Genomic DNA, 21,788 nt, shown 5'->3' with positions numbered 1-21,788 from the left:
GGGGGGGGGGGGGGAGTCCTATGTCGACATGATTTTCCGACGCTCTCTTGACTCGGCTTGTCGTCACGATTTACCTGATATGAACTCTGTGAATTAAAGTAGTTGGTCCGTGAATTTTCAGTGGCGATATTAAAGGACCCGTATAGTTACATAAAATTATAGGAAAGTACTTTTTTCAGTAAATTATAAATTTACGTACACGCAGTAAATATTTATTAAAGGAAATATTTTTATATATTTATATATTTTTTTCAATATTACGTATATATTAGTATTTATATAAGTTTATTATTTACTGAAAAAAATTGTAAGCCTTTGCGATTTGCATCTTCTTTCAGGCGCTTCTTTAGTACGCGGAGATGTCTTCGTGTAATGGACACAGAGACTCGAGAAGCGATTGTCTTTAATGAATACGATAATATATCGTGTAAGATGTTCCATCCAGGGCGGCTTCTGATCCCCCTCCCCCCGTGGTGGACTATACAATTTTTTTTTATCTGCGTCGTCCTCAGACGCGATGGTGATCTCGACGGCGACGGCGTGTGTCGTTCACGATGGCAATTTCGTACTTCGATAATCACATCGGCACGATTGCTTTTATCACGTTACAGCTTCGTTTCAACTCGCCTCTATCTCGTCCCGAAGAACGAGTAGCAACAAGTGCTATATAACGAGAACAATCGTTCATCCGACGAAAATTTAACCCCTCTCCCTCCCCCGTCTACGAAGGATACAAGTACGTTCGGATTTCAGCAACGTCGCTTCTTCACGGGCCGCTCGCGAGCGTTAACAATGTTCCGCTGATATTAAGTAGCCCGTAAATCACGCTCTCATTTAAACTCGTACGCTCGCTTGACGGGGAACGAGCGAAGTACGCGTGCAGAATTCGCGCAGGATACGCCGCAATGTCAGCCGCCGAATATCGCCGAATATTTCGGGTCAGCGTGACACTTTAATCATACACCTCGCGTGTTATCTCGCCTTATCTGTCTTATTAAGACGGACAGTAATTGGTTAATCGAAAGAATCTCCCCGGCCCCAGAGAACGAAGTAGCAATCTTAATCGTTTCATGGGTGACGCAAGGTACGCTTGTACCTCTTTTTCTTCTTTTTTTTTCTTCTCCTGCATCTTCTCCTTTCTCTTCTTATAGTGTTACAAAGATAAACGAGGCATATAGATAGATGGGGGCTTACGAAGAAGAAAGACGGTTGTAATGCGCTCGCGGCGGAGGTTACCGCTCGTCCCGGGCGATTCGACAAAGTTGAGGGGCGAAACGCGACGACCTTGCTCATTGATCCCTCGCGATCGGATTGCGAGGGTGGACGACGAAGAATGAACGGGCCGCGCGGGCGTTTCTATTCCTATCGGCGCGATTCACGCGCGCGGACGCGCGCCCGAACTGAGTCACTCGTATATACGGACGCGAAATCCCCAGAAAAAGCGACGGCGATGACGTAGCCCCCGCCACCACCCACCTGTCGGGCGTGCGCTATTTTCGGGATGCGCTTCGCGCGCGCATAACTTTCTGCGCTAATGCACGCGGCCGCGTGTGTTTGACCGGCGCGCGAGCCTCGCCGCCGCATTCCGCGCGCGTGCGCGCGCATGAGAAAGGAGCTCACCTGAGAAAAATGTTCATGTATAGTTAGATAAAATTATAATTATAATATAATGATGAGAAATAAGAGATTTTAATTATATATAATTATGTGTGATTTATAGGTGAATTTTGTCTTTGCGTGGCTCGTAATTATATGTTACGGCTACATAATTACGTATAATTTATATGTATCGATGCGAAATAAAAATACCGTTGGATGAAAAACGGAAGTAATTTGATTCAATTATGTATTTATATTGTGGGCGGCATTAACATAAACATTTACTTCAATTATATTCGTATAACAGTATTTTTTAGATACGGGATACGTACAGGTTATCCGATACGTTTCGCACATCCGCTCGTGTGCAGATGGAAAGGGCTAAACTGATGGAAAAGTTGGACGTCATTATGCAAAATTCGCAATGGTTAACGAGGAATGAATTATTCTGTCAGAACGAGCTCACGAGAAGCGGCAGGCCGAACATATAGAAGGAAAGTCTTCGATTGTGACATTTGCGGATCGCGGCTCGAAGCTACCGAGACACAGTCACGCGGAATAGTTTATCAATGGTGAAAAACAAATAGGTGGACCTGGAGTTGTTGTTGAAATAGACGAGGCAAAAGTAGGAAAAAGAAAGTATAACAAAGGTCGTATAATTAATGGACAGTCTTCGGAGGAATAGAGAGAGAGAGAGATAATGGAAACATGTTTATAATTCCTTTGCCTGACCGGTCAGCAAGAACTCTTACATCGATAATAAATCAACACGTAGCAACAGGCTCCATTATCTACTTACAGGGAGCTGGGAAGCACTGGAATGCAGTGAATTGCGAAATGTAAACTGCTATCATGAAATAGTAAATCACAAAGAGGATTTTTTCGATCCTGTTGCAGACGCCCATACGCAAAATATAAAACGGTTGTGGCGCGATATGCGAGCAGTCACGTTACAGAATACTCATGTATCATTACGAAGGATATTTCGCGGGATTTATTTTTCGAAGGCAAACACAATTCTATGGCCGTATTGATTCTTCTTTTAAATTAATGAGTACAAACAATATCTAATAAAAATTAATAATCTAATAAAGATAAAAATTATAATATATTTTACAGTATACACGCACATATATATAATTATATTATTGCTGTAATAAATTAATCAGTTGATTCAACGATTGCGATTTCGTCAGCAATTTATATAAACGCAAAATATCGTTGCGCCAGCGCGTAATTTGTTCAGCGAAGATAATATTTTGTTGAATGAGGACCGCCGATTTTGTCGATTCGACCGCTTTTTTTCTCAATGCGGGGGTGGCTTTTTCGCGAGAAGAAATCGATTGTTATATCTGTCGTTAAATGCACTCGCGTAGAGCGACTGAATTAATAAATCTGTCGCTCACCCGTCGATTGTATTCCAAGTTGAAATTCGCGCGCCTCGTCGAGATGTCCGAGCAATAGCTTCGTGAATGAGTTTTTCATCGCCGCGAGTCGAAATTCCCTTTTGAACGTGTTTGAATTTGTATTTTACTGTTATCGATCTGCATTTTACACGCGAAAAAATAGTCTCGCCTCATGTAACAGGATGGCGGTCAGACGAAAACTCGGTGACCAGAAACGTTATCGCGGCTGGAAAACTCGTCGAACGTTCAGCTACGTTAAAACTCGGTCGAGTCGATTTTTTTGTTCCTAAATCTAGTTTCTTATATCTTTATTGTGGATTGAAATATAACATCACTGCCTGGCAACTAGTTATGATTTTTCATCTCATAACTGTAATTTCTTTTGATTAATCTTCAACTAATTTATCTATTTAGCCCTTATCGAGCCACTAAAAGAAGCGAGCACGTTACATTACTGGCTAGCAGCGACGTTAGACACAAATTTATCACCTCGTGGTTAGACATCCAAGTTTAATTTCTATTAGGGATGAGTCAGGTTCTATTTTTGTGAAGGAGACTTATGTATTAGACGTTGGACACTTTAGGAAATCTTCTGTCTTCCTTGACAAATTTCTTCCTTCCGTTTATTTCACACGATGATGAAGACCGCCCAAATTCCGACAATTTCGAGGATCCGGAAACATCAGACATCGACACAAGAGGCGCGGACATATGAAAAAAAAAAAAAAAAAAAAANAAAAAAAAAAAAAAAAAAAAAAAGATAGAAAAAGGAAACAGAAAAGAAAAGAGTTTCGAAGTATCATTATTCCATAAAATCGCCACCAGTGATATTCCGCGTTTATCGCGGAGCGATGTTTCGCCTCGCGGCGCGAATTGCGCGAGGTAATTCCTCGAGAATATATACGCGACGATGCGTAATCCAGGCGTTTTTCGCGCAGCATCTTCATCGTCCGTGGGTGCAAAGTATCTTCCCTCCTCCCCCGTCATCGAGCAGCGGAGGAAGAGCCGCTTCGGTAAGAGCTTTTGGCGAACGATGACGCATACGGACTCTCTATGATCGCGGGACATAAATTTCGGGAGCGTTTACGAGGTTCGATTTGTCGAATGAGCTGGATATGCCGATCGCGAAGCTGAAAATACCACACGCTCGGCACGCGTTTTTTCCTGAGCACAGTGTGTGCGAGTGTTAGAAGACGCGTTTCCGCGCTCCAGGATACTCCGCCGAGTGTAAGAATGTTCCGATGTTCGTATTGATACTTTGAAATATCGGCGCACGGCCATTTGATACTCGATGTTTCGCATCGATACTTCGTTGAGTTTCAATATCGTAGTGTATCGGTTGGCCGTAGATATCAATGGATTCAATATAAACCAGAACATATTTTGACTGTGTTCCGTTATTGCTTGGTGTTCATAAACATATTCTTATTTCAAGGCGGTCTCGAATACTGTCGTTGCACATTAATATTACCTCCTTTTAATTGAGGGTTATTAAAGTGGTGCACAGAAAAAAATTTAATCTCAAGGATAAATATTCTCATATGTAAGGAAGAATATTGTAATCTTCTTAAAAGATTTTTAGTCTTGATTTGATTGAATTTGTAACGATGCAAGTATTACTCACACTCAAAATTCAAGACCAAAAATCTAAGAGTATTCTTGCTTACATATGAGAATATCAATCAATTGATTCAAGACTTGTTTTTCTATATAAAAGACATGTAAACAAGTAAAATTCTCTAATATCGATACATTTATAATCAGTATACCAGTGTATCGGTACTGCATTTTGATTCATATCGATGCGAAATATCGACACTTTATACTCCTCCGTTAAGAATAGTTGATACAACATATCGCCGTAAAAAATATCAATATTTCGTATCGATACATATTGCAAATGACAATATCGATACAGAACAAATATTAAATAGCATTAAACCAATATATTGTAATCGGTATTTACTATAATCGATATTTTTCCTATAATTATATTTACTATAGTCGATATATTACGATACGTGTCGATACGAGATATCGATATTATTTATCACCCATCCCTACCCTCCGCATCTCCCTACAGCCAAGTGGATTTTTGCGAGCCAGCGCGACCAGCTGTGCTTTTGCTTGCGACTTGCTTGCTTGGCTTCAGCCGCGCGCTAAGCACATTTTCGCGTCGTAAATTAAGTAATTTGCAACCGTGCGCCAACCAAGAAAGTGCGAGCGGACGAACGTGTGTGCGCGCGAGCCGGCGGATCGTACATAAAACCACTCCGGAAATTAGAGGTCCCATAACTGACATCTCGCTTTTATTTAACGAGACACTTTACAACGCCGCGGAAACGTTCGTCTCGGTACGGTAGCGCGTAACGCGCGAAGAAGCTTGCCAACTGGTGGAGAAAGGATTACGTGTGGCTCGCGTGAATCGCGAAATTACAGTACGCGCGATCCCGCGCAATTTCCTCGGCGGTGCTAACGGTGGGTTCGATTTCTCACTTGACGATAATATTCGGTCTTCACGATATCCTCGCAATATTTCCTCTCCCGTCGTGCTATTTTATACACTGATAGAAAATTACATCTCAAGCCTCGTTCGAGAAGATTACAACATGTGTAGTAACTTCTCGAGGTACTACGCGCCGTAATCTTCTCGAACGAGGCTCTTCGTATAATTTCGATCGAACTTCGCTTACAGGTAAGTTCGTTTGATCTCCAATTACGGTTAGTTTCAGCGCCAAATATGGTTTTATAGTGGCAACAACGTGCAAGATTACTATCGCTGACACTGTTGTAACATTTACTGGAAGAATAGTTTTCCTGAGTATTTTTACGGTTAAAGAGGTGTGCTTCGGCACACCGAAGCTAACTGTAATTTTCTATCAGTGTATCGCGAAAAGCGGTAAGCAAGGTTGCGATCGAAGATCGCGGAAATTGCGGTTTCTCAACGGTCGGACGGTGAGATCACGCGAATACAGAGGCAGTCGCAGATCTGTTTTCTCTCTTGCTTTAATAGTAATCCTCCTGTAATCCTTTTGATCTTCCGACATTATTTACATTACATTGCGTTACCAATTGTATCACACTTTCAACGCGAACCGAAGACAAAAATACTCGACCGTACAATCAGTCTTAAACACCTCGGCGAAGTAACATATCGTCTTATGCTATGTAGAGGGTGACATACACACGTACACATTTTCTCCAATTTAAATTAGACAGCGCAAATCGCGGAGTATAAATTGAAAAATTGCACGGATAACGAATCGCCTGACTGGGAAAGCGATGTAATTTAAGCCGAAGATTAATGTGTGCCGTGTTATCGCGTCGCGTTAAGCGATGAAAATTCACGAAAGGCGCGATAAAAGTATGGAAGGAAGAGAAAGGAAAATCTGTAAGCTGGATACAATTATCGCCGGGCGGGGAAATAAAGCGATTAAAATACGAACGACGGAAAAAGAGAAAGAGAGAGAGAGAGAAGAGTGAGTCGAAGTGAAGCGAAGGCGAAGTACGAACGTTCGGACGTTCACGCGCGAGTATATTCGACCAGCTGATGTGTTCTCCACAAATGAGCCGGACTCGCCGCCGCCGAGTCGAGAAAGCTCTCCGCCTTAATTGCTTAATTTTCCGCGTCGCGTACTAATCCGGAAAGTTCATCTGTGAAGCACGCTGCCCCACTGCGCTACGCGATCGCCCGGACCGACGGACAGACGATTCCGACGCGCTCGATAAAAGAAATCAGTGCCCATCCTTTTTTGACGAACGAGCCGCGCGTGGTGCATCAATGGTCCTATTCTCTTCAGGCACAGTGATATATCGACAATTTCGAATTAGGTTCTAATTATTCTAAAATTTTTTTTATTCTATTATTCTTATATTCCAACCTTTTTTTATTATTACATATGTATTATTTCTGAATAGTCGTACGCCACAGCTGCTGATCATCCTGTGAGCCTGTGAAAGGATGCTCCGAAGCAGCAGTCGCGGTGCACGAGTATTCGGAAATAATGCGCCTAATTCGAAACTTCCGATATCACTGTGCTCGAGGAATGGGACTCCGATAAGAGGATTTATTTGTTTACCCGGAGTAATCTTGTTTCGTCGCAAATTTGTTAATACCGCACTCGTTGCACAGAGTTAAAAATCCCTTTGCGCAATTGCACACACATTAATGTAGACGAGGACGGTTGACTTGATTCGTAAAACGAAAGAAAAAAGTAACGAATTGTAAAACTTTTTCTTGTTTTCCGAGTAAAGTCAACCGCCCTCATCGGTAATAACGTGTGTATTGTTCAATTGTGCAAAGGGACTCTTAACTCTGCGTAGCCAGCCAGGCGGCAAAATCTAAAACTGAGACATAAGACGTCTTTAAGACATCTTTAAGAAGTCTTAAAGCCGTCTTTAAGTAAGGCGTCTATAAGATGTCTTTAAGATATCTTAAAGACGCCTTATGTCCCGATATTTTAGGTTTTATGTGGTCTGGACAATAACGAGCATAATATTAAATAAATTTGCGGTAAAACGGGACGACTCCAAGATCCCCTTAATATACGGCATTGTACAGTCGATGTCATATATGCTGCACTCCCGAAACGAAAAATGCAGGATGACTGACCGCTGTCGGTTCAAGGCAATATTTTATGCCTTTAGATCCATATTCTGAACTCGCTTTTATCGATAAAAGTGAGCTCAGAATATGGATCTTTGTCTTTAAGCAATGACTGTCTTGTGTCTTGAGCCTTAAGCTACAAAGCCGTTCTGTTTGTGATGACTAACCGCTGTATAATTAAAAAGAAAAAAGTAAAAAATATGGTAATTTAGACAAAGATCGAGAGCATAAAATATTGTCTTAAAAGTATCAGTTGTTCTGCTAAGGCTCTCACACGATTTTCAGACTTGACACATAACGCACAAGATTAAAAATCGCAGAGGTCGATTGGTGAAACGTTTATGGTCCAACAGTTATAACAGTAGTATTATCATAGTTCTAACTATAATAATTCCAACTTAAATGTGGAAGTAAAAAATTGTGTAATAATAATAAGAATTAAAACAATAAAATGAGATGATAATAAAATGCTTAAAAAGTAGTAGTAATAATATGTTAAAAAATTAAGGTGATAAAATATAACAAATTGTACACACAGTCAAAGTTCCAGTCTGGGGAATGGTATGGTGTATATGACGCCGACTGTACGATTTTTCTCTTTGCGGGCGCGATCGGCCCGCAAATGCGGCAGTGAAACTGTAGACGGGAAAAACGCGAAACGAACCCGAAAAGGAGGAGCCTGTCTGCCCTTTGAGGCGGGCAACGCTCGCGGCTATTCTTAGGTTCTTAGACTATTCTTTATCGGTCGCGGTGTCTATTTGCGTGTATCACTCCAAACATCGACGAGGCTCTCTCTCTCTCTCTCTCTCTCTCGGAATCCCGTATGATCGCAAGCGACCGCTCGATCTCGCACAATAGCGACGCGAGAACAAACAGCTCGTTATTCGCGCCAACTCGTTCGGTTTTAATTAATCGCACATCGTTATGATAATAATGAGTCTCGGTGAGTCCGGAATACCGGATCAGCGGATCCTTCGTAAAATGAAGAAACGCGCCGACTGCCGCACTTTTCCGAGAGTCCTTTTCCGCGTCGGCACACCCGGCCCGACGATGATCCTGTTTATTCCTTCCCGATTCTCACTGCGTTTCATTCGCGGATATACAGTGAGAGAATTTAAACATAATTATAACATACGTTTAATTCAATGCAATCGGTAGTTATTGCGTTCCTTTGATTCGCTCTCTGTTTGTTGTCGCACAAGTTTCGCTCGAGTTTAGCGATCTCTGCAATCACCCGTAGTCGTGACTTACGATCTTCGGCTGATAATTTTTAATGATCTTTCGGTTGGCGTTCCGCCAAATGTGATTGGAGATATCGGCTCGAGCTAAACGAGTATCACAAAGCTCACGTTCGAAAACGAGTGAGACGTTCAATGATTCAAGCGGAGAAATTTAATCGCGTACAATTTACAAACCTTCCGAAACAATGATGTTTACATTGAACGTGTAATTAACAGATCAAGGATATGGGCTACGCCATCTTGGAGGACTTCCTTCGGCCGCACGAGATTGAGGAATTGAAGGCCGGCGGGCAAGAATTCACGAAAAACCTGCCACCCGAGTCGGAACGGAGTGTATTCGACACGATAAATTTACAGCAGGTGAGATTACAACGAGTAACCCCCGGAATCGATGGAAAATCAATACGCTGTGTATCCTATTATTCCTTGAGAAAAATGGTAACCTTTCTTTTTTATCAACGAAAAATAGATACAGCTAATGAGCGTTCTAAGGCGCTATTTCAGTTCATTTTCCGCCGATTCTTAGACACTCTGTAAGATACACTAAGCCCGGAACCGAGCTGGCTGTTCGAAATAACGATCGTTTCTTCTTTAAGGCTAAGGATCACTACTTCCTGGAGAGCGCTAACAAAATAAGCGTGTTCTTTGAGGCTGAGGCTTTGGAGAAAGATGGGAAGCTGAGAGTAGATCCGGAAGTGTCGCTGAACAAAGTCAGTATATAAATAAATAAATCAAGAAACTCTTCCTCTTCCCTTCGAAAGATCAATTTCTCGTGTGTGTGCACGCGAGAATATATATTATCATTATTACACGATACATTACAATAGTAGTAACTATTTAATAATTATTCACTAATTATGAAATGGTTATTACTATTTAATAATTATCTCGCATATTCGTCGCAGGTGGGTCACGCACTCCACTGGTTACATCCCACTTTCAAGAAGTATACTTTCGACGAGAGGGTCAAGGAAGTCGCTTTCCAGCTTAACTATAAAGAACCGGCGGTATGCCAGTCGATGTATATTTACAAGAACCCGGCGATAGGTTCGGAAGGTAACTAAATTGCTTGCCTGCTCGCTCGCATCTTTCATTCGCACGTGAAACACAAAGCGGCGAGATGCCACTAGTGGCTCGATGCATACACAGACCTGTAATGCGAAATGTAATATAAATAGCGGCCGCGTATACGCTATATTAAAATGACAATTGGGAATGATTACACGTCGTTACAGTGACAACGCATCAAGACGCAACGTACTTGTACACCGAGCCGGTAACACTGTTGGGCTTCTGGATCGCGCTGGACGACGCTACGCAAGAGAACGGGTGTCTATGGATCGCGCCGGGCTCGCACAAGAGCGGTGTGCATAGGCGTTTCGTGAGAAACAAAGAGCCGGGCGAATTGTTAGTTTTCGACAGAGCGGCGCCCCATTATTCGCAGAGCTGCTTCACCCCCATACCGGTGCGCAAAGGCACTTGCATTCTCCTCCACGGTCAGATTCTTCATCTCTCCGCTTCGAATAGAAGCAACGTACCGAGACACGCTTATACCTTTCACGTAATCGAAACTAAAGACGCGACCTACGCGAAGGACAATTGGCTGCAGCCGCCCGCTTGTGGTTTCGCAAAACTCTATCTAAATTAGATATATCGTACTAATTAGGAATTAATGTACGTGGAGTACACGCAACATACCACACATGTATTCACAGGCGCGCACACACACACACACATACACACAGACATACGTATATAAGCGTCGACGATCTTGCTACGGCTGTGCAAAAGAATTTATTTTTCCATAGCAGCGTATAAGAAAAAAATAACATTTCACGTGTGCAACTTAGCGATGATAAAGAGAAAGTAATATTTTAAAATGAGGGAAATATCACAGTAATGTCTACAGTAATAGTTACTATTCTACGTCGTCATCGTATAATATAACTTGACTGTTCAAATATAGCGGGTAAAAACAGAGGGACGTTCATAATTTTCTAATCGATTTATATCAAAAGAGAAAAGTGTCGTTGTGTAAAGTTATCTATCAATATTTATTGTTATAATGCTTATTAATGTATCAAATAATATACGAAGAGTATTAGTATATTATTCTAACATTTTTCCTTTCTATAAGCCTTATCCAAAAAAAAAGCACAAAGTGTATGATTCTTTGTATAATTCTTTTAATATTTATATGTCATATTTCTTTCACCCACCATATTTTTCCTAATATCAGTTATTCTTTCTTAATAACCATAGTTCTAAATATATTACGTTACGTCCTGTTTACATGTGCTTAGAAAAAGAATTATATATTATCATATGATAAATATAAATTTTTATGTACAAAGATTTAAGTATAGTGCGCGATAATGTGTACCCAAATCCTGCAGTTGTCTTAAACCAATCTTCAATACCTCCTCTCTTAACGTGACACAGTAAAATATATCCAAAAGTCCCAGATCATTTGGTAGTGTTTCTACGTAAACCAAAAATGCATTCAAGTCTTGCTGCAAATTAACCAATGTCTGATATTTTATAGAATTATTTTCAGCTTGCACCAGTAACCTAATTATGAAAACAAAGGATACGAAATGGTTATTGTACATCATTGTACACACATAGAATTATATATCAACTGTCAAAGAATAACATACTTATTTAGATTATGTGACAAATTCGTCACTTTCTTGCTAATGTCCGGCTGCAAACGTTTCACAGTTGCCTGCGACAATGGTGGATTTATAGGATTGTAGTTGAGAGGAAAAACTTTGCCTGCGATGTTCGCCATCGTACCACTATAAAATATGAATAAAATAATATTCAATCATAGATGAAAATAAGAGCTTTATTGTTATACATTATTATTACACGTCACACCTGCACATGATAAAATATTAAAAATCATAAAAAATAATCAAAAATAATTCAAATATCAACGATATATATAGGTTTAATATATAATTATATAATATATATAATTATAATTATTTTTTTATGATAAGATATAATTATTTTTTGTGAATATCCATACTTTATATTAATGTAAAGAATTATCTCACCATAAGTAAAGAATTATCTCACCACAAGTCACGCGCGTAACTGTAAATTTGCTTAAAGCTTTGAAGTGTTTTCTCCGTTTTCTGCTCTTGTATTCGTGCATCCTCTACAATTCCTATTTTGTCGTGTAATTTTTTCCGATCTAGCTCAGCGATGTACTTGAGACATTTCTTCTTGAGTTCCTAAAATTATTAGTTTTCCAAGTTGCGCTTTTAGTTGGTTGATTAGTTTGCAATAGTTATAATGTATTAAGCTGTCGCAAGATATTACCGTAATAGCATTAAACGATTGTACCATAAGCTCATAATGCTTGTCCGTATTGATCCCTTGTATTAGATCACTGCATTTTTCCAAGATACATTCTACGTCTTGCAACTTTCTGCCACCAACTGAAAATAATTGCCGTTCAAAAAATTAATATGGAACTACCGAATGCAATATAATTTTCATTACTTGTGTAAATTACATATATAGACATATACCCGGTAGACGTTCAAAGATTTCAAGTAATTCCCGTGCGGTAGGCTCAACGTGTCGCTGAAACGATCCGTTTATAGCAGCGATCCAGTGCTTTACAATGCATTTTAATGCAGTCACTACAGTCCAAGGTGGTTTTATAATGACGTATGTCGCCCATTCTGATCCGTAAATTTCTTCCATCTGTTTAACGATAATCTAAATACGACAATATTTATTGAATATCATTTTTCCACCATATCACAAATCTCTACTATTATAGATAAGATAAATCCAGAAAGAATACAACATATATTGTATAGACAGCCATTGTTAGAAGAAAGAAGCGAGTAGGAAAATGTCTGTGACTTTAGATAGCTTGGTAGTCTAAAATAGTTTTGTTTGAAAGACGAGCGATTCCAGTTTTTTGAATATAAAATAAAGAAAAGTGTGAGAAGTATACGTTACCGTTGAAGCGAGACCTTTCATGACCACTTTTGCATCCTCAAAAAGCTCGTCCGCGTAAGTTAATTCTTCGCTTACGATAGAATGTTGAATGTTATTACTCAGAGGATTCATTATTTTGTCATATGTGTCAAAATCATCTAATTTTTCAAGAGGATCATTTCGTCCCAGAGTCGTTATACAATGTATCATCGCTTTAGTGCAGAGATTCTTGTCGTATGACAATAAAACCTACGTCCAAAATGAAACAATGAATAGAACAGATTTAATCATCAACGCATCATACGCGTGTACACGTGTTATAAGCACACACGAAATCTTACCACATCTTTTTTTAAATTTCTAATTTGTAAACAACATTGAAGTATTTCGTCATCCGGACAATCAAGGCAAAAGTTTTCTTTACTCGTAGCCGCTTGCTCCCGTGTTTGGCCTACTATACGTGGATGCTTAGAAGCAAAATGATCATTAATAAATGATATAGCCTTCCTGGCTTTTGTACGTAAAGCTTCGGATCTGGATTTATCATCCTTCAGGTAGTCTAATTCCTGCAGATGTGTCACATGTGGAAATAATCTCGTATATATATATATATATATATATAGCGTCAATTTTTACATGAACAATAAACCGTTCGTTATATTTATTATTCTATACTTACACGTATGACAGTCCATGGAACCACGATGAACGGACGTGGGTAATTCTTGAAAGCGGTATCTCTTGCTTGTTCAATAATTTCAAGATTTGACAAGAACACATTTGTATCGATAACAATGTACAGTGGACCTTTCTCCTTTGATTCTGAGGGGTGCGTCAACACCGTATTTTCTAACGGACAGTTCGACAACACGTTCACGCAATTTTTATCGTTAAGCTGTGCTCTGACAACTTCAATCTGTATCAAAAAGAAATATGAAATGTGGTAGATCCTTTTCCAAATTAACATTTATAAAACAAATCAAAGGTAATAATTTAGGCTCCGTGAAGTTACGAGATCAGAATATTTAATGGCCATAAAGAACCAAGCACGGATCGTTCAGTGCTATGTAACGAGTATTAAAAGCTCGTGACCCGTTTGGCTTTGTGTTCGCGCGATTTAGTACTCCCGCCTTGACTATATTTAGATATTCAACCTCGCGACTGATATCAACTATGTTACTACTATATTCATGTTTCCACTGAAAATGATCTGGTTAAGGACTGAAACGTTTGGATTTTTATATTAATAAAAATTTGATCTAAATCTTACAGATACGAGCTTTTAATATTTGCTATATAGCAGTAGACGATCAATGCTTGCTTTTTTATGGCAATTAAATGATCTAATTCTGAATTGTTATAAAAAATATTTATAAATTTGTATACACACACATACATGGTTATTGTATAGTTAGAAATATCCAAACACAGATTGTGTCTTTAACATTCGAAATATCATCGTGACATTTTAATCACAGAGATAATTACCTCTAATGCAATTTCTTCATCTTTCATTGGTTCCCAGTCCATTTCTTCGTACAAAACTTCCCGGTTGGTCTCTTTCATTAATTTATTTTTTGTTGCAATACCGATATCTGGTTCATTATTTTGTTGTCTTTGTAATTCATTGTTGCTCAATGTAGAATTTCTTCCATACACCGTTTCCTTCAAAACTCTGTTATGTAATCTTTTAAGTCGAACTTCAGCATTCTTATGAATGCTCATCGATGCAATATTTCCACCATCTATGAGACATAAAATATTTTCGGTAATATTACTAGAAAATATATAAACATTTCAAAGATATCGCGAAGAATATAAAGTCTTATACTTACCGTATGAAAAAGGAAAAGTCTTGTTGAGTATTTCTGAAGGTACTTCAGTAACACAGTCGTCTGTATGGTTCTGCATCTCCTGACTCAAACTTTTTCTTAATTTTTGCATACGATCTTGTGCAACGTTTTTGATTGTTTGACTATTTCGTTTTTGCTTAACATCGTGTTTATTCCAATCACTTCTTCTATTTGGCATATTCTTTTCTTGTTCTCCCGGTGTTTCCACTAACGTTTGCTTCATGATTTTTAGCTCTTGCTTACCTTTCGAATCTCCTTTCGCTTTTTTATTTGTATCAAATGTACTCGCATTTTTTTGGATCTTCTCATAAAGAACACGCATTTGCGGTGTAAGTATCGTCCTATTGTCATTTTTACCCAAAGATGTCATTGCTTTGCTGTATCCTGAAAGCATTGAAGATGTGTTTCTCGAAGATGAACTTGTATCATTGTCTTCTGTCAATTCTGAATGCGATCTTTTGGACGATAAAACAGTTGTTTTATTATTTTCCGTCGGTTCTGAAGATTTCTTTGAAAGCAACGGATTCAAACTGTGTTCTTGATTTTTGATCGAAGGCTTACTCCTTACCGCTGGTTTTTCCAATTTTCTTTGGAGAATCTTTTCTCGTAGTGCCTTCATTTGTGGTGTATCATTCTCCTCCACTAAGAGCGTTTTAAAAATATTACTCAAAAGTGTAAACACTTTGAAGATATTACAAAATACAAAGTTTTATACTTACAGCACAATACAGAACGATATTTGTGCAATCTTTCTGAAGGTTTTTTAGCGATTACAGAACAGTTGTCTTCTTTATAATTTTGCATTTTATGACTTAAAAGTTTCTTTATTTTTTGCATACGATCCTGTGCCAGGTTTCCCTTTGTCTGATTACTTCGTTTGTCTTCTACTGTTTTCTCGGTTATTTGAAAATGCCATTTGTTACTCAATGACTGCTGTTGATCCAATATTTTATCTCCAGCAGAGTCGCCTTCAGGTGTTTTTGCTCTCGAACGTTCTTCCCCTTCGTCATAATTTTTACGTCGTTTCCTAACGTGTTCTAAGGACTGTGTAATAGATCAGGGTTAGGACAAAGATATATACAAATACGCAAGTAAACCTCTGCAACGTTATGTATCTAAATAAAAATACTATTTAAAAATATCACTAAGATAAAGTAGTAATAAAAGAAACTAATGTACCTTATCACTGGCTTGTTCCAACATAGGCTCTTTCCACATGGATTGCTTTGTTTTTACGTTGAAGTAATATATTCTATCTGGGTGACTCTTCGAGTTGACGACAATCCAATTCTTCGGAAGTTTACACTTTTTCATATTGAATGTCAGATTACAAACATATACAGATTACAAACTATTATTCGCCAACGGTGTGAGTGATCTGAAGGCAATTTGTCACGACGTAAATACGCATATAAAATAGGTTAGTATATTATGAGAGATACGAGATATCCAACACAAACATCGTATTGTACCGTATATAGTGTGTGATTATTGGTCGCCCCGAGGTTTTCGTCCAGAGTACGCATCAAGTAACCAGATGTTTCAAAGATCTCTCTGCTTAAAATGTGAAAATATACGAATAAAGTGAAAACATTTTTTCTCAATGCACAAGGGATTGATTTTGTATCTCAAAGCGAAAATGATAAGTGAACGAATTTACCAGAATATTTATATGGCCTGTTCTTTTTAGCTGCACTGTTGAACTAGTGCTATAAGTTGAAGTGAGACAAGTATATGTTTTCTCACTTCAACTTATTGCACCAGTTCAGCAGTGCAGCTAAAAAGAACAATAATTTCATTGGTCAATATCTAGTAAATCTGTTCACTTTTGTAAGCCCGGATCTATGAAGCGGGGTTTACAATAAGAATTTAAGCTCTAAGCCTTAAGAAATTAACCAATCACAGTCGAATATGAGGAGAATAATTAACTGATTGCACTTCCTTAAGACTTAAAATATTTATTCTAAACCGGGACTGATTGGTCAATTTCTTAAGAGCTTAAAGCACCTATTGTAGGCCGGGGACTAAGGCCGATATTCATAGTCGGATCTTATATTTAAGACTGTCTCAAGTTTATCTTCAGCTGCTTTGTAGCCAACGAAATGAGCCGTGAAGCATCTGAAGATAAGGATAGACTGTTTTAAATATAAGATCTGACTATAAATACAGGCCTAAGACTATCTTTAAGTACAAGAACAGACTATGAACGAGCCTTAGTGCGCACTAATGTATCCAATCAAACTCGTTATATGTAAATTTCTTAAACTAGCGCAACCAATTCAGCTAATAAAAAGAACAGACTGTATATGTGCAGAAGCCTTTAAATTCTCATGTACATCACCTGATTTTGCAAATGGCGATTGACGCGAGATTTGGTAGGTTATCGAGACTTGTCAAATATTAGCCGTGTCGTCATCGCCAAATCATGACATCCATCAGCGAAGTCGATGCTGTACCTAAATCGAAAAAACCATCAGGTAAGCATTCAAAGAACTAATGAAAACAAACATTAAATTAGAAAATACATCGATTTGATGTTTACTGAGCTTTCGTCCAAATTTTGTATTTCCTCCTTGTATAACAATACGTCATACGTGTGCGATTAAATCTACCACGATGTTAATAATCAATAAAACTAATGATTTTGATGAGTTTGTGAAAGAGTAGAGATATGTGTGTTTAAAGTGTAATATCTCATTAATACATATATATGACAATATATGAGATTTGAAGGAGAAAATATACATATAATCAACATTTGATTATGCAGATAGTGCATTCAAACAGCAAAGATTACCAGCCTGGCAACCAATACTGACTGCTGGTACAGTTCTACCGACGTTCTTTGTGATAGGAGTTGCATTTATACCAGTTGGCATAGGACTGCTTTATTTCTCCGACGAAGTCAAAGAACATATTATAAATTACACCAATTGTAATTCTACCAATATTACTGGACTCAATGGACTGCCTAGAAGATGTGCGGATGTAATCGCGGAAGACCCTGGCAAAGATTGCTTTTGCGAGGAAAATTTCACGCTACCTGTAGACTTCCGTGGAAAAGTTTACATGTACTACGGCCTGACAAACTTTTATCAGAATCACCGTAGATATGTCAAGTCTCGGGATGACAACCAATTGTTAGGTCACTTGAATTCTGAGGCTGTCTCTACCGATTGCGAGCCGTTTGCCTATACAGAAATAAACGACACTCTTGTCGCAATTGCTCCATGTGGGGCTATCGCAAATTCACTTTTCAGTGACGAATTAACGCTGCTTTCCGCGAGACACGACAATAGCAAAGTACCATTATTAAGAACCGGCATAGCTTGGCCCTCTGATAAGAATATCAAATTCAAAAATCCTGAGGGTGACTTGAAGATAGCATTTAAAGATTTCGCCAAGCCTAAAAATTGGAGTAAACATATTTGGGAGTTGGATCTCGAAGATGACAATAATAATGGATTCCAAAACGAGGATTTAATTGTATGGATGAGAACTGCTGCACTACCTACTTTCCGAAAGCTCTATCGCAGAGTTAACCACAATAAGAATGGTTTCACCGAAGGTCTAGTTGCAGGGAACTATACCCTTAAAGTCAAATATTGTAAGCGAAATATTGCGAATTAAATATTATAAGTACGTAAGGAGAAAGTAATGTTTAACAATTGTTATTTTCTTTTTTTCTTTTTAGCATTTTCAGTGTCAGCCTTCCATGGAACGAAATCAATGATTTTAAGTACAACTTCACTGTTGGGAGGAAAGAATCCTTTCCTTGGTATTGCTTACATTGTTGTGGGAAGTTTATGCTTGCTGCTAGGCGTAGCATTACTGATCATACATATCAAATGCTCTAAAAGGTAACGACTATATCCATATCTCTTATCTCTTGTTATCTCTTGTTCACTTCCATAAACAATATACATATGAAAATATTCTGCTTAGTAACAAATGTTACTAACTATGTATGCGATAAATGGATAACTGTACTAGTTGTTAATCAAGTCAAGAGACACTCGTGTCATAGAGACACTCGTGAACAAAATACATGTTAATATCTTCGTTCACAAAAACGTGCAGAATTTTGTGTAACGTGAAAGTGCACCACTAAGCATAGCGATTTTAGACATTCGTGTGTAATTTATACAACAATAATTTGTCGAGTGGAATTGTAAGAAGAAGATATCTATATACTCAATATCTTCTCGTTCATTTTGATTACAATAGTAATAGATAATATAATCTAATATATTTTATACAGCAAACTAATGTAAAGACGACTACAACAAAGTATTCTTAGGGCACCATATATGTTCTTGTAAGTGTTTGTGATATTGTGTTATGTCTATAACCGACACATGTTGTTTTGTATGTGAAATATGACCAATCGGGCGATGTCAGTTATATAATTTATTGCTTCAGAGTATCTAGAAATGTGTATCTTAATAATATCGAGCAAAAATATATAAAATAATACCATGCTCGACTAGTCATATTTAGTGCATTCTATGGTTTGCCAGGACATGTGTATATATTTTTCATTGTATTTAATTGCTATGTAGATGTCAGAAGAACTGAAATTTTTGTTTGAGATACTATACATACAATTTTTTATTTCACACGAAACTGAAGTAGAAATAATTTTTCGCAGAATAACAGTGTTTATTTTGTTAATTGTGTAACTATAAAATAATTAAAGGGACAAAAATATTTTATATTCATGATATAGTCATCGGAAAATTAACCACGTGAAAATTAATAAGTGTAAAATTATATAAACTATTTGCCCAAATAGTGTCATCTTGTCATGTGCTTGTCTTATGTGTTTTGCTTTTTATATCTAGGTGAATATTTCATTGATTTGAATTGATTTGAAACTGAAAAAAATACGAATGGAATATGAGATGCATGTAGCATGTTTTGAAGAAAACATTTGAATATGCTATTGTCATCTTAATTTATATACGTGTGTGTGTGTGTGTGTGTGTGTGTGTGTGTGTGTGTGTGTGTGTGTGTGTTATATCTGAAAGCATTTTGATTTCTCTTATGCTTTTATATCAATTGAGATTCATTTCAGTAGCAAGTCGAAGAGTATAAATTTATATTTACTATTATTACATACATATGTTTTCTTTTCTTTTAGCACCGCTGACATGATCAATGTAACCCCAACTATGGAATACCATTAGGATTGGTTCCTCCACTCGAAATAAGCATAATTTTATGCCGTAGATAATTATTGATTCATATATTAATTCAAAGTACATTTTCGTTTATTTAATTTATTATTACGAACGAAAATACCAATAAAGATGGTATACACAGTAACTAAACAGAGATCAAAAATGTATTAAGAATCTAGTTTTTTTTAAAGATTTTTAGCCAAGTTTCAGTATTAATATACGAAGTGCCCTGTATTACGGATATTCATAGCTGTATTATTTTGAGCTGAAAATTATAACGTCACGCAAGCTGCAGGGATTTGAAGTAATAATGTAATCGATAATCAATTATCCACAGAAGGTCACAGTCAATAAGTGATTGGAACGTTATGAACATCTTTTCGCAACACGTATATACATTATATATATTATTATATAATATTATGTATAATACATATATAATGTAGCACAGCCAATATGACGAGTATTAACAAATAATTATACTGTGCTGAAACGAGATGTTCATGTCGCAATTTTGTTATCTGATCCTTTGTTCCATTTATTTACGGAAAAAATTATCACAAAATATTCTTTTGAATTAAGAAAGGGTATTGTGAAATATTTATTAGTGTGTCTTTAATACGACATATTTTACATTGCGTTCATATATAACCAATTCAACCTTTTAATTTCGAAACTACGATATTAGAAGTACGTAAGGCGAAACATACTTCATAAGCAACCGTTCGAATGCGCATTGAACGTTTCCTTATGATCTCACGTAATACAACAGTTGTGACATTATTTCGTAAACCTTTCTGTACAGTTTTCATTTCGTGTTATTTTCAATGCATCGGTGCGGTGATTACGCCCGATAATACGATATCAATTGTCTGTTTGTTCGATAGTTGGAAAACCTAATTATATTCGGGATGCGCGGGCGAAAGTCTCTTCAAACTGTTGTATTTTGCGAGCGGATATATCATATTAAGGCCGTTATTCAAAAATTAATATTTGTTATGTAAAGTTATGTAATTATACTTTCACATTCTAAAAATTTATGTATATTATGCATTTGTAGTTTTTAGCTCCTCCTCTGGATGCTTTAAAGATACCAGATATGTAGGAAGAGTAGATATATATAGAATATTCTATTATACTTCAACAAATTAATTACGTTGTGAGAAACGGTACATTACGATGCGTACAATTTCAATGATTTCAATGATGATTATTTCTTTACTTTAGTACGATGAAATGATTTGTTATTATTATTAAAATCGCTTTGACATTATCAAAATTGATTGTATTGGCCAGATGATATAAACTTTGAATATCACATGCATACACGACAATATGTGTATGCGTACAATGGTACGCATATAAAGTGTGTGTGTGTGTATTTAATTTTTTTTTTTTTTTTTTTTTTTTTACGGACATTCGATCAGTGGCACATATTTCAATCGAATTAAGATTCCATTTGACGAAAGTTAATCATGAATCACTATATATATTTCTATATGTATCATCCAGTACAATTTAGATTTATCTACGGAGATAACATTGTTCTCAGAATTATTATTGCGATATTCTGAGCGCAGTTTTGCTTTACTGTGCCTTAACTAAGAACTATAGCATACTATTCTATAAACGTATTGTACATTATTACACAACGTAACAACTAAAGATATCATTAGAATATGTATGTGTGTGATTACTACAATTACTCTGTAATGGCGGCGGACCGCCCGTCAAGTGAAATTGTAGTAAAAACGGAACACTTGTGAAATTAATCTAGTCGACTGTGGATGTAATAATAAATAAACAAATAAATAAAAAAAAAAAACATTAAAACTATCTTCCGACTATCGTCGAGGTGCGGTTATATATAATTATTGCGTTATAACTGTGGAAAGTGTAAGCGAAAAAAGAAGAATATTCCAGTAATGAATCAT

At 37.3% G+C, this 21,788-nt stretch overlaps 3 protein-coding genes across 8 annotated transcripts in view; 2 read left to right on the top strand and 1 right to left on the bottom strand.

Annotated features, from left to right (window-relative positions):
- LOC106749745 (phytanoyl-CoA dioxygenase) overlaps window positions 1–11,048 on the top strand; it is an 88,134-nt gene extending 77,086 nt beyond the window's left edge. For both annotated transcript variants that reach the window (XM_014629480.1, XM_014629479.1), the window contains 4 exons: window positions 9,069–9,212; window positions 9,449–9,562; window positions 9,758–9,908; window positions 10,088–11,048. In XM_014629480.1, coding sequence (XP_014484966.1) covers window positions 9,078–9,212; window positions 9,449–9,562; window positions 9,758–9,908; window positions 10,088–10,500 — 813 coding nt within the window. In that variant the 5' untranslated portion in view covers window positions 9,069–9,077 and the 3' untranslated portion in view covers window positions 10,501–11,048. The remainder of the gene's footprint in view (window positions 1–9,068; window positions 9,213–9,448; window positions 9,563–9,757; window positions 9,909–10,087) is intronic.
- On the bottom strand, window positions 10,570–16,318 carry LOC106749743 (transcriptional protein SWT1). Of its 4 annotated transcripts, none has more exons than XM_014629475.1 (13): window positions 16,132–16,318; window positions 15,851–16,049; window positions 15,391–15,715; window positions 14,654–15,313; window positions 14,307–14,563; window positions 13,498–13,734; window positions 13,160–13,384; window positions 12,840–13,067; window positions 12,398–12,590; window positions 12,186–12,304; window positions 11,940–12,097; window positions 11,513–11,653; window positions 10,570–11,423 (listed from the first exon to the last, which is right to left on the bottom strand). In XM_014629475.1, exons 2-13 carry the CDS (start codon window positions 15,983–15,985, stop codon window positions 11,195–11,197), a joined length of 2,907 nt encoding a protein of 968 aa, XP_014484961.1. In that variant the 5' UTR covers window positions 15,986–16,049; window positions 16,132–16,318; the 3' UTR covers window positions 10,570–11,194. The 4 variants fall into 4 exon arrangements, with proteins under 4 accessions (XP_014484961.1, XP_014484960.1, XP_014484962.1 ...); XM_014629474.1 differs by having other exon boundaries at window positions 16,144–16,318; XM_014629476.1 differs by having other exon boundaries at window positions 11,334–11,653; window positions 16,144–16,318.
- Window positions 16,319–17,024: 706 nt separating this feature from the next.
- Window positions 17,025–21,733, top strand: LOC106749774 (cell cycle control protein 50A). 2 transcript variants are annotated; one of them, XM_014629576.1, is made up of 5 exons: window positions 17,025–17,148; window positions 17,442–18,278; window positions 18,366–18,531; window positions 18,933–18,989; window positions 19,815–21,733. In XM_014629576.1, the coding sequence occupies exons 1-4, from the start codon at window positions 17,097–17,099 to the stop codon at window positions 18,943–18,945; spliced, it is 1,068 nt and encodes a 355-aa protein (XP_014485062.1). In that variant the 5' UTR covers window positions 17,025–17,096; the 3' UTR covers window positions 18,946–18,989; window positions 19,815–21,733. The 2 variants fall into 2 exon arrangements, with proteins under 2 accessions (XP_014485062.1, XP_014485061.1); XM_014629575.1 differs by lacking the exon at window positions 18,933–18,989 and having other exon boundaries at window positions 19,815–21,732.
- The last annotated feature ends 55 nt before the right edge of the window (window positions 21,734–21,788 follow it).

Source organism: Dinoponera quadriceps, unplaced genomic scaffold (genome assembly GCF_001313825.1).
Source record: "Dinoponera quadriceps isolate SergipeBrazil2010 unplaced genomic scaffold, ASM131382v1 scaffold3289, whole genome shotgun sequence".
In the NCBI taxonomy this organism is placed as follows: Eukaryota; Metazoa; Arthropoda; class Insecta; order Hymenoptera; family Formicidae; genus Dinoponera; species Dinoponera quadriceps.
The sequence above is the reverse complement of the archived record's forward strand: the minus strand, read 5'-3'. Positions and strand labels throughout refer to the sequence as shown.